Consider the following 21,579-nt stretch of genomic DNA (forward strand, 5'->3'; position numbering starts at 1 on the left):
AACTAACTTCCAAAATTAACGTCTAAGACATTTTATTTTATTTTCTTAGATTTAAAAGATTTTTTAATTTTTATTTTTAAATTAATTTTTTAAAGTATTTATTTTTGAGAGAGAGAGAGAGAGAGAGGGAGAGAGAGAGAGAGAGAGAGAGAATGTGCGCATGAGCTGGTGAGGGGCAAAGAGAGAGGGAGACATAGAATCTGAAGCAGGCTCCAGGCTCCAAACTGTCAGTGCAGAGCCTGTTGCAGGGCTCAAACTCAGGAGCCGTGAGATCATGGCCTGAGCCGAAGTTGGATGCTTAAGTGACTGAGGCACCCAGGCACCCCTTTTGAAATTTATTGTTAAGTGATCTCTTCAACCCAACACGGAGCTTAACTCACAACCCTGAGATCAAGAGTAGCTTGCTCTTCTGACTAAGCCAGCCAGGAGCCCCTAACACATCATTTTACATTTACTCTGACCTTAAATCTTTGTGTACATGACGTGAAATGATTTTCCCTTGGATAGCTTTATGTAGACCACCTAGAGAAATGGTAACTGTTGTGTGGGTCGTGTCATGGCAGGGCAGGTCCACAACCTCTGACGCCGTCTCCTCTGTTCACAGAGATATCTATGGCAGCCGATGGAGGCGCATCGGAGAAGCAGGGAGGAGAGGGCCCCGTGGCCTCAGACGGCGAAGCTAATGGGTCCTGTGGAAAGAGCGAGGCTAGCAGCCACGTGACTGCAGCCCAGCACACTCAGGAGAACACAGCGGTCAGCCCACAGGACGGTACCAACAAACTAGCTCGGATAGCTGAAAATGGGGTTTCAGACAGAGACAGTGAGACGGGGAAGCAAAACCACGTCAACACAGATGACTTCACACAGACTTCTGTCATCGGGAGCAATGGGTACTTCTTGAATAAACCACCCCTGCAGGAACAGCCCATGCGGATTACCAGCACTTTGGCTTCCTCGCTTCCTGGTCATGCTGCAAAAACCCTTCCCGGAGGTTCCGGCAAAGGGAGGACTCCTAGTGCTTTTTCTCAGACGCCAGCCACAGCACCGGCCAAGCTTGCGGAAGCGAGTAAAGACACGGAGGACAAGAAGCCCTCGGGCCCTGGTGCCGACGTCAAGGTTCACAGGGCACGGAAGACCATGCCAAAATCCATCCTGGGCCTGGTAATGCGATCCTCGTCGGGACGGGGCTGTTCTCGTGTCTGTTGCGCTGTTTCCTTCCTGTTTGTATTCGCTTTTGTCATGGTGACGGCAGACGGACTCTGTGCGTGAAGGAGAAAGGCCAGTAAATGGCAGTGGTTGCCCCACAGGTGGTTGTCTGTGGGCCTGGGAAGATGAGGAAAGGCTGCTGACAGTTCAGGTGTGAACCACTGGCAGATGACCCCTCCCAGCCCGCCTTCGGGGCTTTGTGCTGCTTTTGGGTGTCGGTTGCCCGCTGAGACCAGATGCATCAGATGCTCGTGTGGAGACCTCCTCCTCTGCTTTGGGCCTGGGGCTTGCATCCCAGCACAGGAAGGCTGAGCACTGACTCTGGAGAGAAGTAGTCAGGAACTTGGTTAGCTTCTTGGTGTGACAGAGGGTAGGGACGAGGGACATCCTGATGACACGCCCTGTTTTCATGGTAGGCCCCTGGGAGCAGGGAACAAGCAGCGAGATCCCAGTGTCATGCTGGGTGAGGTGGCTTTTGCCACCAGTGAATGTTCGGTGCCTGCTGCGTTTTCTCAGAATGTCCATAGTCGTGTTTTGTCTTCCCAGTTCTGTGTTGATCTGGCTGGGGATGAGCTCTAGGTCTAGTTCCCTCGGGATTTCTTGCACCTGGCGTTGCTGGTGAGTCTGACTGTTCGTCATTAGTGGGTCATGTGTGATTTCCTCTCTGCATCCTTCCAGGGTTGCATGAGTAGGCCTGTCCCCTTGGGCCTTGTCGGTGTGAGATGTGTGTCTTTCCTCAGTTCTAGAAAAATGCTTTGCACAGCTTTTCTTTCTGTGGAGCTCTTGACATGGACATGGGGTCTTTTGTCTCCTCAGATGGCTCCTTCTGTGTTTTCCAGCTTTGATTTCTTCTTTAGCACTTTACTTTCTTGCTGTTCATTCTATATCATGATGATTTTACTTTTGACAGTTTTTTGCATACCTAATATCTCCAGTTAGTTTATTTAGTTATATTTTGTCTTGTCCTTCAAAGGACATTAGATTCTTTTATAGTCTGTTGTTTTAAAAAAATTTGTAATGTTTATTTTATGTTTGAGTGAGAGAGAGAGAGAGAGAGAGAGAGAGACAGAACGCAAGCAGGGGAGGGGCAGAGAGAGGGGAGACACAGAATCCGAATCAGGCTCCAGGCTCTGAGTGGTCAGCACAGAGCCTGATGTGGGTCTCGGACCCACGAACTGTGAGATCATGACCTGAGCTGAAGGTGGACGCTCAACCTTAGACTGAGCCACCCAGGCGCCCCTTCTAATCTGTTGCAAGACCTATTTCCTCAAGTGGGAGTCCTGTTTGGGCTCAGTGCCTCCTGTTTGTGTTGATTTTTCTCCCCGGGTGTGTGCTCATCTCTATTTCCATGGTTTTATATTGCCTGACTGTGAGCTTTGTTGCATTTCCTGTAGCCTGCCTGCGGTGATTGTCGGGAGCCATGGGCACTCCGTGGGGCTGGACTGCTGACTGCCCCATGCTGCTGGGCCTCCATAGCTGCCGCATGATTCCTGCTCTAGGATCGCCGGGGCTGGGCATCCCCTGACTCCTGTGTCTCAGAGTGTGGGCCTCACCCCTCCCAGACTTGCTGGCCCTGACTTGATTGCCATGTTTTGCAGTATTCTTGTATATGTCCCAAAACTTAAAAAAAAAACAACTTTTTTTTAATAATTAGGAATTCACAGGAAGCTGCAAAAGTAGTACAGAGAGACCCCCATATATCCTTCACCCGGTCTCTCCGGCTGCATTTTATGCAGCCTAGAGCACAATGTCGATTTCTGTGAACACCCAGCACCAAACAGCTCCCCAGGGTCCCTCTTTATCCCTAACCACCCTGTCCCCAGCCCCTGTTCTCTGTCTCCACAGTCACGTCACGTCAGGTGTTCTGTAAGAAGGTGGGGACTTTGAGAGCGGCTCAGCTCCAATGAGACTGGCCACGTTGTGTCAGCGGCTCCTTCCTTTTCATGTTGCAGGGTTTTCTGTGGTGTGGATGTCCCAGAACTTAACCACTCACAGATTGAATGGCTTTTGGGGGTTTCCATTTGGGGGCTGTTACAATAAAGTTGCTCTGGATATTTATGTACAGAATTTTTTTGGACAAATTTTCATTTCTCTGGATTAAATATCCAGGAGTACAATGGCGGGGTCATATGTTAGTTCGATATTTAGCTTTATAAGTTAACTGCCAAACCAGATTCCAGACAGGCTACGACATTTTACATTCCCGGAAGCAAGGTATATGAGCAGTCAAACTTCTCACATCGTTGCTGGCGTTTGGCATTGCCGCTAGTTTTTATTGTAGCTGTGATACCTCATCATGGTTTTAGTTTGAACTCCCCTCATGGCTGATGATGTTGGACATCTTTTCCTGTGCTTATTTGACATCTGTGTGTCCTTTTTGGTGAAATGTCTCTCATACCTCTTGCCCATCTTACAACTAATTGTTTAGTGAGCTTTCAGAGTTCTGGGTGTGGGCTCTTTGCCATGGACCGGTTTACAGACTTTTCGCTCTGTCTGTGGCTCGTCTTCACCCTCTTATTAGGGTTTTCCCCGGAGCAGAAGTTTTTCCTTCTGACCAAATCCACATCGTCAGTGTTTCTTTTACAGCCTGTGCTTCTGGCATCGTGTCTTTGAACTCTCCACCTAGCCCTGGGTAACAAGATTTTCTGTAGTTTTTAAGAGAGTTTTTTATTTTTATGTGAACTTTAGATATATGGTCCATTTTTAGTGTTTGTATTAGATACCAGGTTCAGGGTGATGTTCGTTATTTTTGCCTGCCATTTTTTGGCTTACCATTATCCGTTTTTAAATGCGTGTCTGAAATTTTATATTATTTGTTTATCTCCTTGAAATTATACTTTTATTCTGTTCCTACTTCCAGGATTTTATTCCAGTACGTATATTTTTATTCTTGAGGCTCTTTTATTGTCACTCTAACATATTCCTCTAAGGAAAAAAAAGGCAAATGAAATTCAACTTGAAGAAATTTCTTGACTGTGCAGGCTGATCCAAATGTTAGTTGTGCACTGAATTAGTATAATTGTTAGTGGTGTGCAGTTGATGGTCACACGTATCATTTTGGTCAGTTGTAAGGACAGAGGACCAAAGACTTTTGAGACTTCAGAAATGGATTTCCTGAAGACCACCCCTGCCTGCTGCACACCTGGAAGCTTCCTCTGTCTCTGAGCTCCGATGGGAGGAAGGAGGACACAGTGACGTAGCAACAAGATGAGCTGTGCCGGTGGGGTCACCGGAGTCCCCTCTGATATGGAGCCTCCTGGCTCCAGACCTGGCTTCTCCTGCCCCTGGGGTTCCCTGCCCTGCAAACCCAGTTCAGTCTTATTTGGTTTTCTTAGGAGACCATGTTTTATTGAAAATTGTTTTAAAATCAATCATTCCAGTGATGAGTGTTGCAGGCTTGTGATAATAAACCCATTTTCTTTGTAAGAGTTAAAACTGAAGGTGTGTTCTCACCACACGGCCTATGTCCCTTGGCAGCAGGCTCTCTCTTATGCAGTGTTGGTACCGTCAGAAAACGCCAGCACAGGGTTAGACTTGTCCGCTGTTGAGCAGAGAAAGTGGAACCTTTTTCCCTTGCATTGAAGCGCTCGTTACTGTGTCCTGTGTTGCAGACCAGGACACTAGTCTAGTTGAATTGTGCCTCAGCATGGTGGTCCCCTAGCCTTCTTTTGTGTTGCTGTCCCCACATTCTCCCTGTCCACTTTCACACAGCCACTGGTATTCTCTAGGTTCTGGAAAAAAGATGTGGCCTTGCTCTTGGAGCCCTCAGCATGGTTAGAGAGGCAGTTCTGAATGACAGAGTTGTGCAGGTCCTTGTTAGTTGCCCCTGGAATTAAGTGTCTGGAAGGAGAGAGCTCACACTGAGCCAACATGGGCCTGGCTGGTGGCTCAGGGAGTGGCCTCCAGGCAGAACTGGAGAGGCGACGTGGAGTGCTGGGGGCAGGGAGGGCCAGCAAGAGCCAAACCCCGTTGTGTCTGTGGCGATGCGGGTAACCTTCTTCACAGCCCATGACTGCCCCTCTGCGTGGGGGAGGCCTAAGCTGCCTGGGTGCTCAAGGCTCTGTCATAGCAGTGGGCACCCCTCCGTGAAGTCAGACACTATCCTGCCTGCATGGGAAGCAGATCGTGTCTCTTTTATCTTTTTTGCTTTTGTCTGATAGTAGAGCCCTGGTAGTCTAGAATCTTCACCCAAGTTCAGCAGCTCTTGATTTTTTTTTTCTTTCAGATTTTCAGAAATAATATCTTAAAGATTTTGGGCCCAAGTGAGAATTAGCCTCATATGAATGTTTACTCCTCAGGTTTAATTTTTGCTTCCTGTTTCTGTATACTGTAAAATCATCTTTTGCATTTGCCTATATTAGCTGGTGGAGGCGGAGAGTTACTGTGGCTGCACATTCTGCGTGGTAGTTTGTAGGAGACAGAAAAGAACATTCTCTGACTCTTGTGTTCCAGCAGTGACTTCAGAGACAGATCTGGTATGTTTGAGAGAGACTGAAGAATTTTACAGAGCTGACAGGTTACATGTGGGTAGTAACTGTGTGCCGAGGGCAGGTTAATTGTGGAGGTGGTGGGGAAGAGGGTAGGGCTGGGAGAGGAAGGAAGGGCGCTCCAGGGCTGAGCCACATTCCCAGCCAAGCTACAAGCACACAGGGTCGCTGAGCCATGTAAGTCCCCTTGGGCTGTCAGCCACTGGCCATGCTCCCAAGCAGGCTCACTTTTTTTAATTTTAATTTTTATTTATTTATTAAAAAAAAAAATGTTTTTAACGTTTATTTATTTTTGAGAGACAGAGTATGAGCAGGGGAGGGGCAGAGAGAAAGGACGGCACAGAATCCGAAGCAGACTCCAGGCTCCGAGCCGTCAACAGAGTTCTATGCGGGGCCTGAACTCATGAACCGAGAGATCACGACCTCGGCCGAAGTCGGACGCCCAACCGACTGAGCCACCCAGGCGCCCCAAGCAGGTTCACTTTTAAGGGCCGGGGCATCGAGCGCATTCACGTTGTCGTGCAGCCGTCCCTCCGTCTGTCCCCAGAACGTGTTCATCTTCCCAGACTGGACTCTGTCCTGTTACACGTGGACCCTCCCCTCCCCCAGCCCCACCCCACCACCCCCCTCCATGTCTGTGGCTCTGACTCCTCCAGGACCTCCTGTGAGAGTCCACTCCTACAGGATGTGTCCCCCTGTGATGGGCTGATCTCACTCAGCATGGTGTCCTCACTCAGCGCAGTGTCCTCCAGGTTCATCCACGTCGTAGCAGGTGTTGGGATTTCCCTCCTTTTTAAGGCTAATATTCTGTGGTGTGGCCGGAGCACATTTTGTTTATCCTTTCACCTGTCAGCGGACCCTTGGGTTGCTTCTGCCCCATGGCTGTTGTGAATGACACTGCCATGAACAGTTGTGTACAAATAGCTCTTTGAGATTCTGTTTTCAGTTCTTTTAGGTATATATCCAGAGTGGGATTGCTGGATCACATGGTAATTCTATGTTTAGCTTTTTGAGAAACTGCCCAACTGTTCTCCACAGCGACTCTGCCATTTTATGTTCCCACCAACAGTGCACAAGGGTTCTAATTTCTTCATGTCCTTTTCAACATTTGTTTTCTGTGTGTGTGTGTGTGTGTGTGTGTGTGTGTGTGTGTGTTTAATTGAGGTATAATAGACAGTTTTTGGTTTTTATAGTAGCCATCCTAATGGTGTGAGGAGATACTATGGTTTTGATTTGCATTTTCCTGATGATTAGTGATGTTGAACATCTTTTCATGTTGAATGTCTTCTTTGGAGAACTGTGTAGTCAGATGCTTTGCCCATTTTTTAATCAGGTGGTTTGTTTTGTTGCTGAGTTGTAGGAGTTCTTTATGTATTCTGGATATTAATCGCTTATCAGATATGTGATATGCAAATACTTTCTCCCATTCTATATAGGTTGCGTGTTCATTCTGTTGATTGTATCCTTTGATGAACAGAAATTTTTAATTTTGAAGAAGTCTAATTTATCTGATTTTTCTTTTGTTGCCTGTGCTTTTGGTATCATATCCAAGAAATCACTGCAAAATCCAGTGTCATGAAGCTTTTCCTGTGTTTTCTTCTAAGAGTTTTAGAGTTTTTTTTACAGTTCAGGTCGTTGGTCCATTCTGAACTAATGTTTGCGTGTAGCGGGTGGTGAGAGTCCGGCTCTATTGTTTTGCATGTGGAGATCCTGTTTCCCAGCACTGTTGAAGGATGCTTCTTTCTTCACTGTTATTGCCCTTACTGCGTGCGTAACAAAACTTGGTTAAATGGAATTTGATATGAAGTCCAAGTATTTCGAGGCTGCAGGTGATTTTAGGGAAGTGGATGGAGGGGAGAGGGTTAGCTGTGTCTAGGCAGTCTGGAGCTAAGGCAACATTGCTAATCAGGATGAGGGCTGACGACAGTGCTGCAGGCTGCCAGAGTCTTGGAAGGCTGAGACTGAAAACAGATTTAGGAGATTGGTAAAACTGTGAGCAAAAGATAAGTTAAAAAATGTAGCATGGGTATCTGTTGTGCCATTGGGGTTGGGGAGGATGTTGCAAGGGCAGCCTTGAAAATGATAGGCCGTGAAAGCACTTCCATAACCAATACGTTTACCTAAATCAGGTGTTAGCAGACTCTTCCTGTGGAGGACCAGGTAGACAACATTTCAGGGCTTGTGTGCCACATACAGTCACTGTCGCTGCTTCTCTCTACTCCTCCTCCTCCTCGTTCTTGTCAACACCATTTTGAGCTTGCAGATGCTGGCCCACGTCATCCAAGGGGTGTCCTGGCACACGTGCACCAGCGCCAGGCCCTCTGATGGCGGCAGGCTTTGTACTTTATCTTCTTTCTTGGTCAAGGCAAGTTTATGGGGGAAAGGAACGGTGTTTTGGGGGCATGTTGTTTCAGTGACGATCTGCTTGTGTGTAATTACAGTTATTAATTGTCTTTGTTTTCAAGCATGCAACCAGTAAGGATCCCAGAGAAGTTCGAGAAGCTCGAGATCATGAGGAGCCAAAAGAGGAGATCAACAAAAACCTTTCTGATTTTGGACGACAGCAGCTTTTACCCCCCTTCCCACCCCTTCATCAATCACTACCTCAAAATCAGTGCTACGTGGCCACCACAAAGTCACAGACAGGTAATAGGGAGACCTGACAACTGGCTCTGCTCTCTGAGTGTGTGTGCTGAACCCGCACCTCTCGAAACTAGAAACTTGTTGACTGTGAATGCATATGTGCTGTAGGGGAGTGGGGTCAGGGTCGACGGGCCCTTCTCTGCTCACCCGTAAACCTGCAGAGGGATGTCAGACCTCTGTTCTGAAACCCGTTGAATCCCGATGTTGCTTTCTATGCCTGTTATCGATCTCAAAATGAAGATTGTTTTCATTAAGTCTTGCCCCCCCCCCTTGTTCTGATTGGATAGAAGACCTTAGATTTGAGAACTTCCCCCTGCCCCCCACTTTATAAGTTAAGTGCTGTTGGAAACAGCAGTGTGTTGGGGAGACCTTTGGGTTAAGGTTGTAGAGAAGGGTGGTTTGATTCTGTGATCAGCCACTTCCCATGGGCATTTCTCACTCATTTGAGCTTCTGTCCATGGTCAATTGAGGGAGTAGGTGAACATTTGATCTCTTATCCAGGCCTCTGCAGGAGGTGGGGCTGCAGGAGCGGCCCCACAGGGAGTATACTGGGGTGAGCGTGTCTCGAGCAAGGGGCCTCCCTCTGGAGCCTCTGAGACACCCACAGTTCCTACAGAGATGAGGTGACTCTCCCCAGTGCAGAAAGGACCTTTCTGTGAGGTTGTCCTGTGTATCAGGCACTTCTGATGTCACCTCCTGGGAAGGGGACAAAACCACAACTTCTGTGCCTAGGAGTGTCTCCTGCAGAGGGAAGTACCACCGTGGCCGCCTTGCCTTATCACAGGACAGATGGTGCACCTGTCAGTGTCATAGGAGTTGCAGAAAGCCTGCCGGGGTGGGGTGGGGGGTGCTCCTTGCCTCTGGTCAGGTCTGCTGGGATGAGTGGGGCACGTGTGGATACAGCCCTCTGTGACCTTGTCCAGGTAGACCGCCTCTGTCTGCTTTCTTCTTCAGACCTCGTTCCTTCCTCTGCCCCGTTGTGCTATCTTCCCTGAGGGGGGGGGTGGGCGGAGTGGTGAAGCCGGTCTTTTCTTTCCATCAGTATTTTAAATTACTGTGGTGCTGGCCCCAGAGCTTCATTCCTTTCCCATCCTGTTGTAGCACAAACAGGAAGGCCAAGCAGACTCAGTGGCTGCAAAGTGGATCTTACTCTCCGTCTCAGCTTGGGCACAGCTGTGCCTGGCACCAGTCACCCCGTTCTAGCACAGGAAGGACAGAGCCGTGTTTCCTTGTGACCAGTTATGCGCTCAGAGCCACCCCAGTGGGGTGCAGGGCTGCGTGGATGACTGTCTCAAGTGTCCTGTGTGCCCCTTGGCCTAGGGCTGAGGCACGCCTGGTGTCCTCAATGCCACATGCGGGGCTGTCTGCATGACCCTTACTGTGGCATAGTTTACGCTCTTGTATGCTTTTCCAATGCTCTTTTCCTCTGCTTTGTGGAACAAAAATGGAATGGAATAGAGGTTTTATATCCCTTTAGAAGAGTGGTTTTCAGATTTTTTTTTAAAGCCTAGAACTTAAAAAGAAAAAAATTATTATAGACAGCCTCATTCTGTTTTGTTTTTTTTTTTAATTTTTAATGTCTATTTATTTTTGGAGAGAGAGAAACAGAGTGTGGGGAGGGGAGGGGCAGAGAGAGAGGGAGACACAGAATCTGAAGCAGGCTCCAGACTCTGAGCTGTTGGCACAGAGCCGGATGCGGGGCTCGAACCCATGAACCATGAGACCATGACCTGAGCCGAAGTTGGACGCTTAACTGACTGAGCCACCTGGGGCCCCAACAGCCTCATTCTATAAAACAAGTCAACCTGGAGCTGCTTTATTCAGAACAGGCTTAGGAGTCCTCAGTCCCCAGGAGCCCCAGCTGTTGTCTGGAAACCTCAGACCCCCAGACGTTTGCTTTTTCCTGTCCTGTGTCTCCCTTGACCTCGTGTACCTATGTGGTTTGCTTCACATACTTCTTTCCCTTCGGTTGGTGGACTGCTTGGTGAGGTGGAAGGTGCTGGGAAACGGTCCAGGGAATGACGGTGGCCTATGCTGCATGGCCACACTCTCTTTAGAGGCGGACACATCTAGAGACTGTGCCGTGTGCTCCTCGTCGTGGGTGAGGAGCAGAGTCTCAGGGAGGCAGACTGGACCCATCTCCAGTGATGGGCAGCAAGGCCGCCTTCCCCCCCTTCAGCCTCCCTCGTGCAGCCGCACCGGTACTAGAGACGGGACCGTCCAGAGGCAGGGGACCAAGTGTGGAGGGCGCTCCAGGGCCCTGTTGCTGGTGGGCGGTGGGTTTGCCCTTACACTTACGCCTGCTTGCTGTGGGCTCATAGTGTTTGCCGTGCACAGGGCTGAGTGTTTATTGTGAGCAAAACAAATGATCTGTAAAGTCTTAGCAGCTTTCTCTGTGCCACTTGAAACAAGAAATGCCTGTCACTTTTGTGGCAAGCTGATGATTTTGGTAATCAGAATTTGTGAATTATCACCTACCTTTAAAAAACATTTGAATGGTATTTCTTTTTCCTCTCTTGTCCCCTTTTGACTTTTTTTTTTTTTTAGCTTGCTTGCCTTTTGTTTTAGCAGCTGCAGTATCTCGGAAGAAAAAACGAAGAATGGGAACCTATAGCCTGGTTCCTAAGAAAAAGACCAAAGTATTAAAACAGAGGACGGTGATTGAGATGTTTAAGAGTATAACTCATTCCACTGTGGGCTCTAAGGTAAGGCGTGCCTGGTTGGTTGCACACGTGCTTGGAAACCCACGTCTCTGTCAGGACCTCTTTGGCCACGAGAGTACCATGTGAGGTTGTCGGTAATTTGATGACCTCGGTCCATTTTGAAGGAACCTAGGCTCTGAGGTGCCTCGCTCTGGGGTACAGCCTCCTGCCCAGTGCTCCCTGCCCCCTCATCCGTTCCTCCTTCCTGGCCCTTCCCCCAGCGGCAGGGTCTCTGCATCCCACCCCACAGGCCACACCCTGGCAGGAGTTGGCAGGTTGCTCTTGATGCTGGGGCTCTGAGTGACAGATGTGCCCTTGCCCGTGTTCCAGGGCGACAAGGACCTGGGCGCCAGCACCCTCCACGTGAATGGGGAGAGCTTGGAGCTGGACTCGGAGGAGGACGAGTCGGAGGAGCTGGATGAGGACGAGGACCAGGGGGCCGAGCAGGCCGCCGCGTTCCCCACGGAGGACAGCAGGACCTCTAAGGGGGTTGTGCCAGAGGCCGACCGCACCCAGAAGGTAGGCCCTCCTCCCCTCTCAGGGAGGGGCTTACGGTCCTGAGAGGGGCAGTCTGGCCCTCTCAGCCCCAGTCATTTCCCTGTTTCCTTCTTCTTCTCTCTCTCTTTTTTAAAAAGTTTATTTATTTTGAGAGAGAGGGAGAGAGGGAGAGAGGGAGAGGATCCTGAGCAGGCCCTGCTCTGTCCGGGCCCTGGGATCATGACCTGAGTGGAGATCCAGAGTCTGACGCGCAACCCACCGAGCCACCCTGGCACCCCTTCCCTGTTTTCTTCTGACTTAGGTCTTTGCATTCTATTTCTCGAAGTTTCGGCCTTATTTTCATCAGATGAGTGTTTGTCTTCTTGTACAGCACTCTCTGAAGTAAATGTCTGGAGCTTCTTTGGGCTCTGGATGGACAGGAATACACTGATGGCAGACTGCGTGCCAGTGGTGGCGGCTTATCGCTGGCCTTGGCGTGACCGACCTTGCGAAGTCCTAGGTGCGCCACAGGTGCGGTGTTCCTGCAGGGGAGGTGCTGACACCGGGAGGCCTCTCTTGTCCTGGTCGGAGTGAGCAATCGGGGCTGCCGACCGGGCCTGTGGAGCGGTTATGTGCAGTCCGCTGACACCGGCTGTATCCTGGTGTGCCGGGCGTGTCCTCGTCAGACGCAATTCCTCCGTGTCCACCCAAGGACGTGCTCTGGGAGGTGGCAGCGCGCCAGCTCGGTCACAGGGCACTGCGTGCAGGCAGCCCCGGAGCTCAGCACCGGGCAGAGTCTCCGGGGGCACTGGGCGCAGAGCCGGGCAGAACCCAGTTCCTGAGCAGATGCTGACTTGTGGGCCTGCGTTATGCTCGTAGTTCTGAGGGGGATGAAGTAGAGGAGGAGGGCCAGGAGGGGTTGAGAATCAGGCGGTCACAGATGGGTGTGATCCTGCTGATCTGTGTGTCCTGCTTTTTGGAGAGGACTTTGGACCATCTTTATATAAGATGGGCTGTCGTATCTGATGAGGTTTCTAAAACTTGTGGTAGGCAGAGAAGTGCCAGGTGAGTTCCTTGAAAAAATGACCTGTTTGAAATCTATAATTTTGCTGATCGTCTTTTTACACTTTGAGTCAAAGTGTTGTGCTGTGTAGATACAGCCTTTGGCACGTGTGAAGTATGTCCCTCCAGCTTTCAGAGTTTTGGGAGTTTCTTTTCTTGTATCAGAAGCCACGGCTACTAGTCTGTCTCTTTATGATTTCTGGGTTCTGTGTTCTAATTACGATAAGCGGACCTTTCTTAATGGTGATTTTGAATAAGTTAATGTGAGCTGTCTTATACTTCATTGGTCTCATTCTTTATAAATATTTGACTCATACATTTGATTTGGGATAAAATATGAGGTAGATACATTCAAAATGGGTGTATTTTATGGTATATAAATTCTATCTCAATAAAGCTTTTTAGACAAAATGTGAGGTCAGGGTCCCATAGCTTCCCTCAACATGGTTAGCCACACGATGTCAACACCATTTATTGACTGATGTTTCTTTCCCCCGTTGATTTGAAATGCCACCTTTATCGAACACCATATGGCATACGGAGTTAACTCTGTTTCTGGATTCTCTCTCTGTCTCTCTTTTTTAAGATTTTATTTTTAAGTGATCTCTACATCCCATGTGGGGCTCGAACTCACATCCCCAAGATCAGAAGTCGCACGCTTCACCAACTGAGCCAGCCAGACACCCCGTGGATTCTGTTTTTGATTGAGGTTCTCCTCTTCCAGGGAGAATCTAGACACTGACTAACAGCAAATAACTCTACACATTGATACAAAGGAACAAAATTAACTGGATATCAAGCCAACAAAAAGAATCAGGAAACAAGTGGAAGCAGAATCAAGAGGAAAGTGTGGCCAAGTGGAAAGCAAAATAGGATGACAGGAACAAATCTAAATAGATCGGCAATGCTAATACACAGTAATAGGGTTCTTATGTGAAGTGTTCCAGAAAGTAGAGAACGAGGGGAATGGATGCTAGCTTCTTCTGAGGCCAAATTCACTTTTAATCTTAAGTACAATATTGGTGAGATACAACTGTATATTCACATAATAGTGATCATAGAGAAGGTGGGGCTTCCCCCAAGAAGACACTGATTTATGACAGGGAGTCTGTTGATAGGACTTATTAGATTAACAGCTTTAATGAGAAAAACCAGCCTTTTATGTATGTTTCTTGGATTTAGGGGATGACCTCATGATTGCCACTGTGACAAGGAATAGTTCACTCATGAGAGTGACTGTACCCGTGTGTTATCACCCAGCTCACAGGCCGGGGCTGTCCTGGCCTCCCCTGTGCGCCCTCCTAGTCACCACAGCCTTCTCTTTGCCCTTGCTGTGCTTTGTGTCAGTGGGGTCATGCACACGATTGTCTTTTTCAGAGTGAGGCTTGTTTCACTCAGTATTATATCTGTTCATTTTCATTGTTACACACAGTGGATTATAAAGTGGTCTGGGGGTCTCAGATCCTTTTAGAGGGTGCATGGGGTCAAAACTATTATTGTAATCATGCTAAGATGCTGTTTACCTTTTTAACTCTTGCTCATCAGAGTTACACGGGGTTTAAACATTTCCCAGTTTAAATTTGTACACTAGTGAATGCTAATAGACATAACCTAGATCAAGAGAAGTGCTTTGTCATTCTCGGTAATTTTTAATAGAGCAAAGGGTTCCTGAGACTGGAACATTCCAGCACCACCACAATACAGTCTTCCTTTGGATGACTGTTCTAATTTATGTATCCGTTCCACTGTTGATGGATATTTGAGCTGTTTCCAGTTTGGGACCATTACAGATGACATTGCTGTGAGCATTCTCGTGTGTCCCTGGGTGTACACCCACGCTGGGGTTGCCATGTTATGGGAGCAGCGGTAGGCACGGCCACACAGCTCTCCTGCCTGCCGTACGGGAGTGTCCTGCCGCCCTGGCTCGACAGACTTGGTATTGCCCAGAGAGTGTAGTGGTGTTACAGTTCTGATTTGCATTTCCCGAATTTCCCTGAAGCTTGGCTACTTTTTCATATGCTTATTTGCCATTTGGATGCCTTTTTTTGTGAAGTGCCTGTTGAGGACTCAACCACTTATCTGGTTAGTTGTCCTTTTTAAAAATCATTTTGTAGGAAATAAGCTCCTGTTGTATGTGTTGCCAACATATCTTCTTTTTTCTTTTTTTTTTTTTAAGTTATTTGTTTATTTATTTTGAGCGAGAGAGAAAGCGTGAGCAAGGGAGAGGCAGAGAGAGAAGAGAGAGCGAGCATCCCAAGCAGGTTCCACACTGCCAACGGGGAGCCCGACGTGGGGCTCGAACTCACGAACCATGAGATCGTGACCTGAGCCAAAATCAGACCGAGCCGCCAGGCGCCCTCCCGACATATCTTTTTCCACTGTGGCTGCCTTGTCACTGATCTGATTGGCATTCCTGTCCTGTCATTTGGGTTGGAAGCCGGTCTCAGGACGTGTCGCACGGCTATCTTGTGCCGCAGTCGTTCAGGGCATTGGTTAGGGGAGGGCTGGACCCTTACCTCCTAGCCCAAGGCCGTAACGGGGCCTGGTGAGTGGAGTCGTGTCCTGTGGCATCAGGGTCTCCTGCTTGCCACCCACCTGCGGAGCCTTTCCCCACCCTGTATGATCTATTCCTGGCTCACTGATGTCTCTGATCCACGTCAGACTTCAGTCATGCCAGCTGGTATACTTTTTTTCCAGTCTCCTCAGGTTTTCATCTTGTGCTTCACTTCTTGCAACCATCACACGTGCAGTTACCAGACAACCCCTATATGGTAATGCTTATCGCTTCCTTTGTAGCCACTTTACATGAGTTTCGGAAGAACTGGAATCGACTATGTTGTTATTCTGCCTATTTCAATTGGCAGTTTCATTGCTCAATCTTTAAAAAATAGAAACTACCTGGGGCGCCTGGGTGGCGCAGTCGGTTAAGCGTCCGACTTCAGCCAGGTCACGATCTCGCGGTCTGTGAGTTCGAGCCCCGCGTCGGGCTCTGGGCTGATGTCTCGGAGCCTGGAGCCTGTTTCCGATTCTGTGTCTCCCTCTCTCTCTACCCCTCCCCCGTTCATGCTCTGTCTCTCTCTGTCCCAAAAATAAATAAAAAACGTTGGAAAAAAAAAAAAAAAAAAAAAAAAAAAAAAAATAGAAACTACCTAATGGCATATAAAGATAATTTATATTAAATAAACCTGACTAAAGATATCAGAGTCTTTCCAAGGAAGGTTACTTAGTGGTGAGCATTTTAAAACATTTCTAATAAAAGAGGGAGGGATTGGTCCTTTCCCCGCTAACATGAACACTGCAGTGGTTTATCATTCTTGCTGTGATGCTATAAGATGAGAACTAGAAGGAAACATTAATATTTAAAAGGACAAAGGAGAAGAGTTTGCCAAGAATATAATCATCTGTCTAAAGAATTCAAGAAAATCAGCTGAGGAACCGTTATAACTAGTGAGTCGAACTTACATGTAATTAAGACCTAAAACCATTCATTTTCTTGTGTGGTTGCAATAGCCAGTTAGAAAATGTAATGATAGCAATATCAATAATACCAGTAATGCCAGGGTGGTTGGGTGGCTCAGATGATTAAGCGTCCGACTTTGGCTCAGGTCATGATCTCACAGTTCCTAAGTTCGAGCCCCGTGTTGGACTCTGAGCTTTGAGCCTGGAGCCTGCTTTGGATTCTGTATCTCCCTCTCTCTGTGCCCCTCATCCACTTGTGTTTTCTCCCCAACCCCTCAAAAATAAATAAATAAACATTTTAAAAAATACCAGTAATTTCTAGGAGTATTTTTTAGCTTTTCTAGATAGAAAATGTCAGGCTATGCAAACATATAGGTAATAGTGAACAATTGCCAACACTTGACCAATCTTGTGTATCCACACACACATGGATTGTCTTGAAGAAGATATTTGCCAATGGATCTTTAAAACAAAAGGACTCTTTGAAGAACAAAAACCATAGGATCCCACCTAAAACTGTAAGTTTTCAATATCACCAGGGTACTTAGTAATACATTTAATGGGAAATGTCTGTTACCTGGAAGAGAAAAACTGAAACTTTGCTGAAAGAGGTTGAAAAAGAGACATAGGTTCACAGAAAGACCTATTAATTTCCTGAGAAAAAAGGCATTGTTTGTCTGAGTGAAGACTCTTTACTTGCCGGAGTGAAGACCCCATTGTTTGTCTGAGGGAACACCTGTTACTTGTCTGAGGGAAGACCGTTGGTTTTTCTGAGCAAAGACGTTGTTTGTCTGAGGGAAGAACCGGTGTTTGAGGGAGGACCTGTTACTTGTGTGAGGGAAAACCCTTTGTTTGTCTGAGGGAAAACCTGTTACTTCTCTCAGGGAAGACTCTTTCCTTGTCTGAGGGAAGACCTGTTGTTTGTCTAAGGGAAACCCATGGTTTGTCTCAGGAAAAACCCACTGTTTGTTGGAGGGAAGACCCTCTACTTGTCTGGGGGAGGACCCTCTATTTGAGGCAAAACCTTTTATTTGCTGAGGGAAGACCCATCGTTTGTCTGAGAGACGACCTTTTACTTGTCTGAGGAAAGACCTTTTACTTGTCTGAGGAAAGATCCTTTACTTGTCTGAGGGAAGACCCATTGTTTGGGGAAGAACCAGTGTTTGAGGGAAGACCTGTTACTTGTCTGAGGGAAGACCCTTTCCTTATCTGAGGGAAGACCCTTTCCTTGTCTGAGAGAAGACCTGTTACTTGTCTGAGGGAGGACCCCTTAGTTGTCAGAGGAAAGACCTGTTACTTGTCTGAGGAAAGACCCTTGTTTGTCTGAGGAAAGACCTTTTACTTGTCTAAGGAAAGATCCTTTACTTGTCTGAGGGAAGACCCATTGTTTGGGGAAGAACCAGTGTTTGAGGGAAGACCTGTTACTTGTCTGAAGGAAGACCCTTTCCTTATCTGAGGGAAGAACTGTTACTTGTCTGAGGGAGGACGACCCCTTAGTTGTCAGAGGAAAGACCTGTTACTTGTCTGAGGGAAGACCCTTTCCTTATCTGAGGGAAGACCCTTTCCTTGTCTGAGAGAAGAACTGTTACTTGTCTGAGGGAGGACCCCTTAGTTGTCAGAGGAAAGACCTGTTACTTGTCTGAGGGAAGACCCTTTGTTTTTCTGAGCAAAGACCCATTGTTTGAGGAAAGATCCATTGTTTGAGGGAAGACCTGTTACTTGCTGAGGGAAGACCGGTTGTTTTTCTGAGCAAAGACCTGTTGTTGTCTGAGGGAAGATCCATTGTTTATTTGAGGGAAGACCCCTTGTTGGTCTGAGGAAAGACCTTTTACTTGTCTAAGGAAAAACCCTTTCCTTGTCTGAGGGAAGACCCATTGTTTGTCTGCGGGAGGAACCGGTATTTGAGGGAAGACCTGTTACTTGTCTGAGGGAAAACCCATTGTTTGTCTGAGAGAAGACCCTCTACTTGTCTGGGGGAAGACCCTCTACCTGTCTGAGGGAAAACCCGTTACCTGGTGAGGGAAGACCCATCGTTTGTCTGAGAGACAACTCTTTACTTGTCTGAGGAAAGACCTTTTACTTGTCTAAAGAAAGATCCTTTACTTGTTTGAGGGAAGACCCTTTCCTTGTCTGAAAGAAGACCTTTTACTCGTCTGAGGGAAGAACTAGGTATTTGAAGGAAGACCTGTTACTTATCTGAAGGGAGACCCTTTCCTTGTCTGAGGGAAGACCTGTTACCTGTCTGAGGGAAACCCATGTTTAGTCTGAGGGAAAACCCATTGTTGGTCTGAGAGAAGACCCTTTACTTGTCTGGGGGAACACCTTTTACTTGTCTGAGGGAAGACCCTTTCCTTGTCCAAGGAAAGACCTTTTACTTGTCTAAGGAAGGACCCTTTACCAGTCTGAGGGAAGACCCTTTGTTTTTCTGAGCAAAGACTCATTGTTTGTCTGTGGGAAGACCCGTTGTTTTTCTGAGGGAAGACCTGTTAGTGTTTGAGGGAAGAACCAGTGTTTGAAGAGGGGCTTGTTACTTGTCTGAAGGAAGAAGCTTTCCTTGTCTGAGGAAAACCTGTTAACTTGCTGAGGGAAGACCTATTGTTTGGGGGAGGAACCAGTTTTTGAGGGAAGACCTGTTACTTCTCTGAAGGAAGACCCTTGTCTGACGGAAGACCTGGTACTTGTCTGAGGGAAGACCCATTACTTGTCTGAGAGAACACCTGTGATTTGTCTGAGAGAAGACCCTCTCCTTGTCTGGGGGAAGACCCGTTTTTCTGCGGGAAGACCCTCTACTTGTCTGAGGAACAGTCTGTTACTTGCTGCGGGAAGACCCATTGTCTGTCTGAGGGACGACCCTTTACTTGTGTGAACCTGTGGTTCATCTGAGGAGAGACTCAATTGTTTGTCTGAAGGAAGACCTGTTACTTGTCTGAGGAAAGACCCCTTGGTATCTGAGGAAAGACCTTTTGTTTGTCTAGGGAAAGACCCTTTACTTGTCTGAGGGAAGACTCTTTGTTCCTCTGAGCAAAGACCTGTTGTTTGTCTGAGGCAAGACTCATTGTTGGAGGGAAGACTTATTGCTTGTCTGAGAGAAGACCTGTTACTTGTCTGAAGGAAACCCTTTCCTTGTCTGAGGGAAAACCCATTGTTTGTCTGAGGAAAGACCTGTTACTTGTCTGAGGGAAACCCATGGTTTCTCTGAGGGAAAACCCATTGTTTGAAGATCCATGATTTGTCTGAGAGAAACCCTGTACTCATCTGGGGGAAAACCCGTTGTTTTTCTGAGGGAAGACCCTCTACTTGTCTGAGGGAAAGAAAACCTGTTACCTGCTGAGGGAAGTCCCATTGTTTGTCTGAGAAAGGACCCTTTACTTGTCTGAGGGAAGACCCATTATTTGGGAAGGAACCAGTGTTTGAGGGAAGACCTGTTACTTGTCTGACGATGACTTCTTCCTCGTCTGAGGGAAGATGTGTTACTTGTCTGAGGGAAACCCATGGATTCTCAGAGGGAGGACCTGTTGGTCTGAGTGAAGACCCATGATTTGTCTGGGAGCAGACTCTCTCCTTGTCTGGGGGAAGACCCTTTACTTGTCTGGGGAAAAACCTGTTACTTGCTGCGGGAAGACACATGGTTTGTCTGAGGGACGACCCTTTGCTTGAGTGAGGGATGACCCCTTGTTTGTCTGAGAGAAGACCCATTGTTTTTCTGAGGGAAGACTTGTTACTACTTGTCTCAGGTAACACTGTTTGTCTGAGTGAAGACCTGTCACTTGTCCAAGTGAATACCCACTACTTTTCCGAGAGAAGACCTGTTACTTGTGTGAGTGAAGACTCAAACTCTTTTTCTGAGTGAAGACCCATTGTGTGAGTGAAGACCTGTTAAATGTGTGATTGTAAACCTATTGTTGGTCTGAGTGTAGACCCATTGGTTGGGGGAAAGGCCAGTTGTTTGAGGGAAAACCCATTGTTTGCTGAGTGAAGATTCATTTTTTGTCTGAGGGAAGACCTGTTTTTCATATGAGCCAAAACCCATACTTGTCTGAATGAGAAGATTGTTGCTTCATCCTCCCCACTTCACATAGAAGTCCAGGGTAATTCTCATCAAAACCTGAACAGCAGTTTCTGTAAAACAGCTGTTATGGGAATTGTGTGCAGCAAGCCCAGGGAGAGGGAACGGCAGTGACAACTACTGGAGAGTGATTACACGGGGATTTTTGCAGAAATGGGAAAGCATTGAGTGAGCGGAACAGGAAATCCGTGACAAACCCGTTTGTACGTGAAAATGTAGTGTGCTGTAAGGATGAGGTTTTTAGTTTGTGGTCAAGGGATCATGAACTTTTCAGTAAGCGTCATTGGGACAATTGATCTTTCGGGGGAAAAAGTAGAGGTGGGCTTTTTACATCATGGCACATAGCAAATATTACCTCCATTCTGGAATCGTGGCGATGGCTGCACAACTCAGGATGCTGACAACCACTGAATTTTGTACTTGAAAAGCGTGACTTTTAGGGTAGGTAAATTATATCTCAGTAAAGCTGTTGTTTTGAAAAGTAAAGTACAGAAGATTTGAGGTGTCAACATAAAATATTGAACTGTGGAAGAAAATGTTAGAAATTATATTTTCGTTTCAAATGAAGAAGGCCTTCTGGTGGGAGACACAAACCCAGAACCCACAAAGGGAAAGATGGGCAGGTTTGAGTGGCCAGATAAAGTCTCGACATTTTTGTGGAATAAGAAATACCAGAAGCAAAGCGTGACTTGATAGGGCAAATGCGTACACCTATTTAACAGACGGAGGATTGCTGTCTTTTATGTGTGTAGCTCCTACTGATGAGTGAGGAGGCAAGGACGCAGTTTGGACTGAGGATTTGGTCACACGAGACAAAGTGCAAGAAATAGGAAAGTATGTGAAGCTGTGGGAGACGTCTTGCTCAGCTCCTTGTGTCCTTGGGGAACGGAGACCAAAGTGACCACACCACCCCTCCGGGGGGCTCGTGGTACCTCCGCGGGCACTGCCGGTGGCAGCAGTTTGGGAACCGCACGTCTGCGGAGAGCAGCACGTGTCCGTAGGTTTGTCCCGGAGGAGCTCGGCTTGTGTAGAACGCAGCCTCGTTGCGAAGCCGCCGAGGGGGCCTGTCGATTAGGGGACGGGAAAGTTACCGTGTGCCACCCCACGAAGAACCGGGCCCGGGGTGTGTGTGACCACATCTCTGCCTCGGAGTGGGTGGAGAAGGGGCGAAGGGCACCCACACGTTTTAGCGTCTTTGCGTCCGTGTATTACCCGTGTGGATAGAAAAGATAAATACAGCAGAAAAAAATGAGGTACCTGTGTTGCTTTGATAAGAAGGAATTCCAAAACATGTTGCAATGGCAAGAAAGTTTCATTCACGAAGTTGTGTTTGGTGTTCTGCCAGGCAGCAGGCAGAAGCCTGCTTTACTTGTCTGAGGAAAAACCTGTTACTCTTTTTGTGGAATAAGAAATTTTGTGGAATAAGAAATTACGTGTTCAGGCCCATTTGTGCGAAACCTTGGCCGGAGGGAGTGTG

The 21,579-nt window shown here is 47.6% G+C and overlaps 1 protein-coding gene across 12 annotated transcripts in view; it reads left to right on the plus strand.

Moving 5' to 3' along the window:
* EHMT1 (euchromatic histone lysine methyltransferase 1) overlaps positions 1–21,579 on the plus strand; it is a 153,079-nt gene that overhangs the window by 73,549 nt on the left and 57,951 nt on the right. For 10 of the 12 annotated variants that reach the window (XM_042913126.1, XM_042913127.1, XM_042913130.1 and 7 more), the window contains 4 exons: positions 605–1,161; positions 8,159–8,339; positions 10,884–11,041; positions 11,369–11,557. In XM_042913126.1, coding sequence (XP_042769060.1) covers positions 605–1,161; positions 8,159–8,339; positions 10,884–11,041; positions 11,369–11,557 — 1,085 coding nt within the window. The remainder of the gene's footprint in view (positions 1–604; positions 1,162–8,158; positions 8,340–10,883; positions 11,042–11,368; positions 11,558–21,579) is intronic. The other 2 variants (XM_042913121.1, XM_042913122.1) reach the window with 2 other exon arrangements.

Source organism: Panthera leo, chromosome D4 (genome assembly GCF_018350215.1).
Source record: "Panthera leo isolate Ple1 chromosome D4, P.leo_Ple1_pat1.1, whole genome shotgun sequence".
Classification (NCBI taxonomy): domain Eukaryota; kingdom Metazoa; phylum Chordata; class Mammalia; order Carnivora; family Felidae; genus Panthera; species Panthera leo.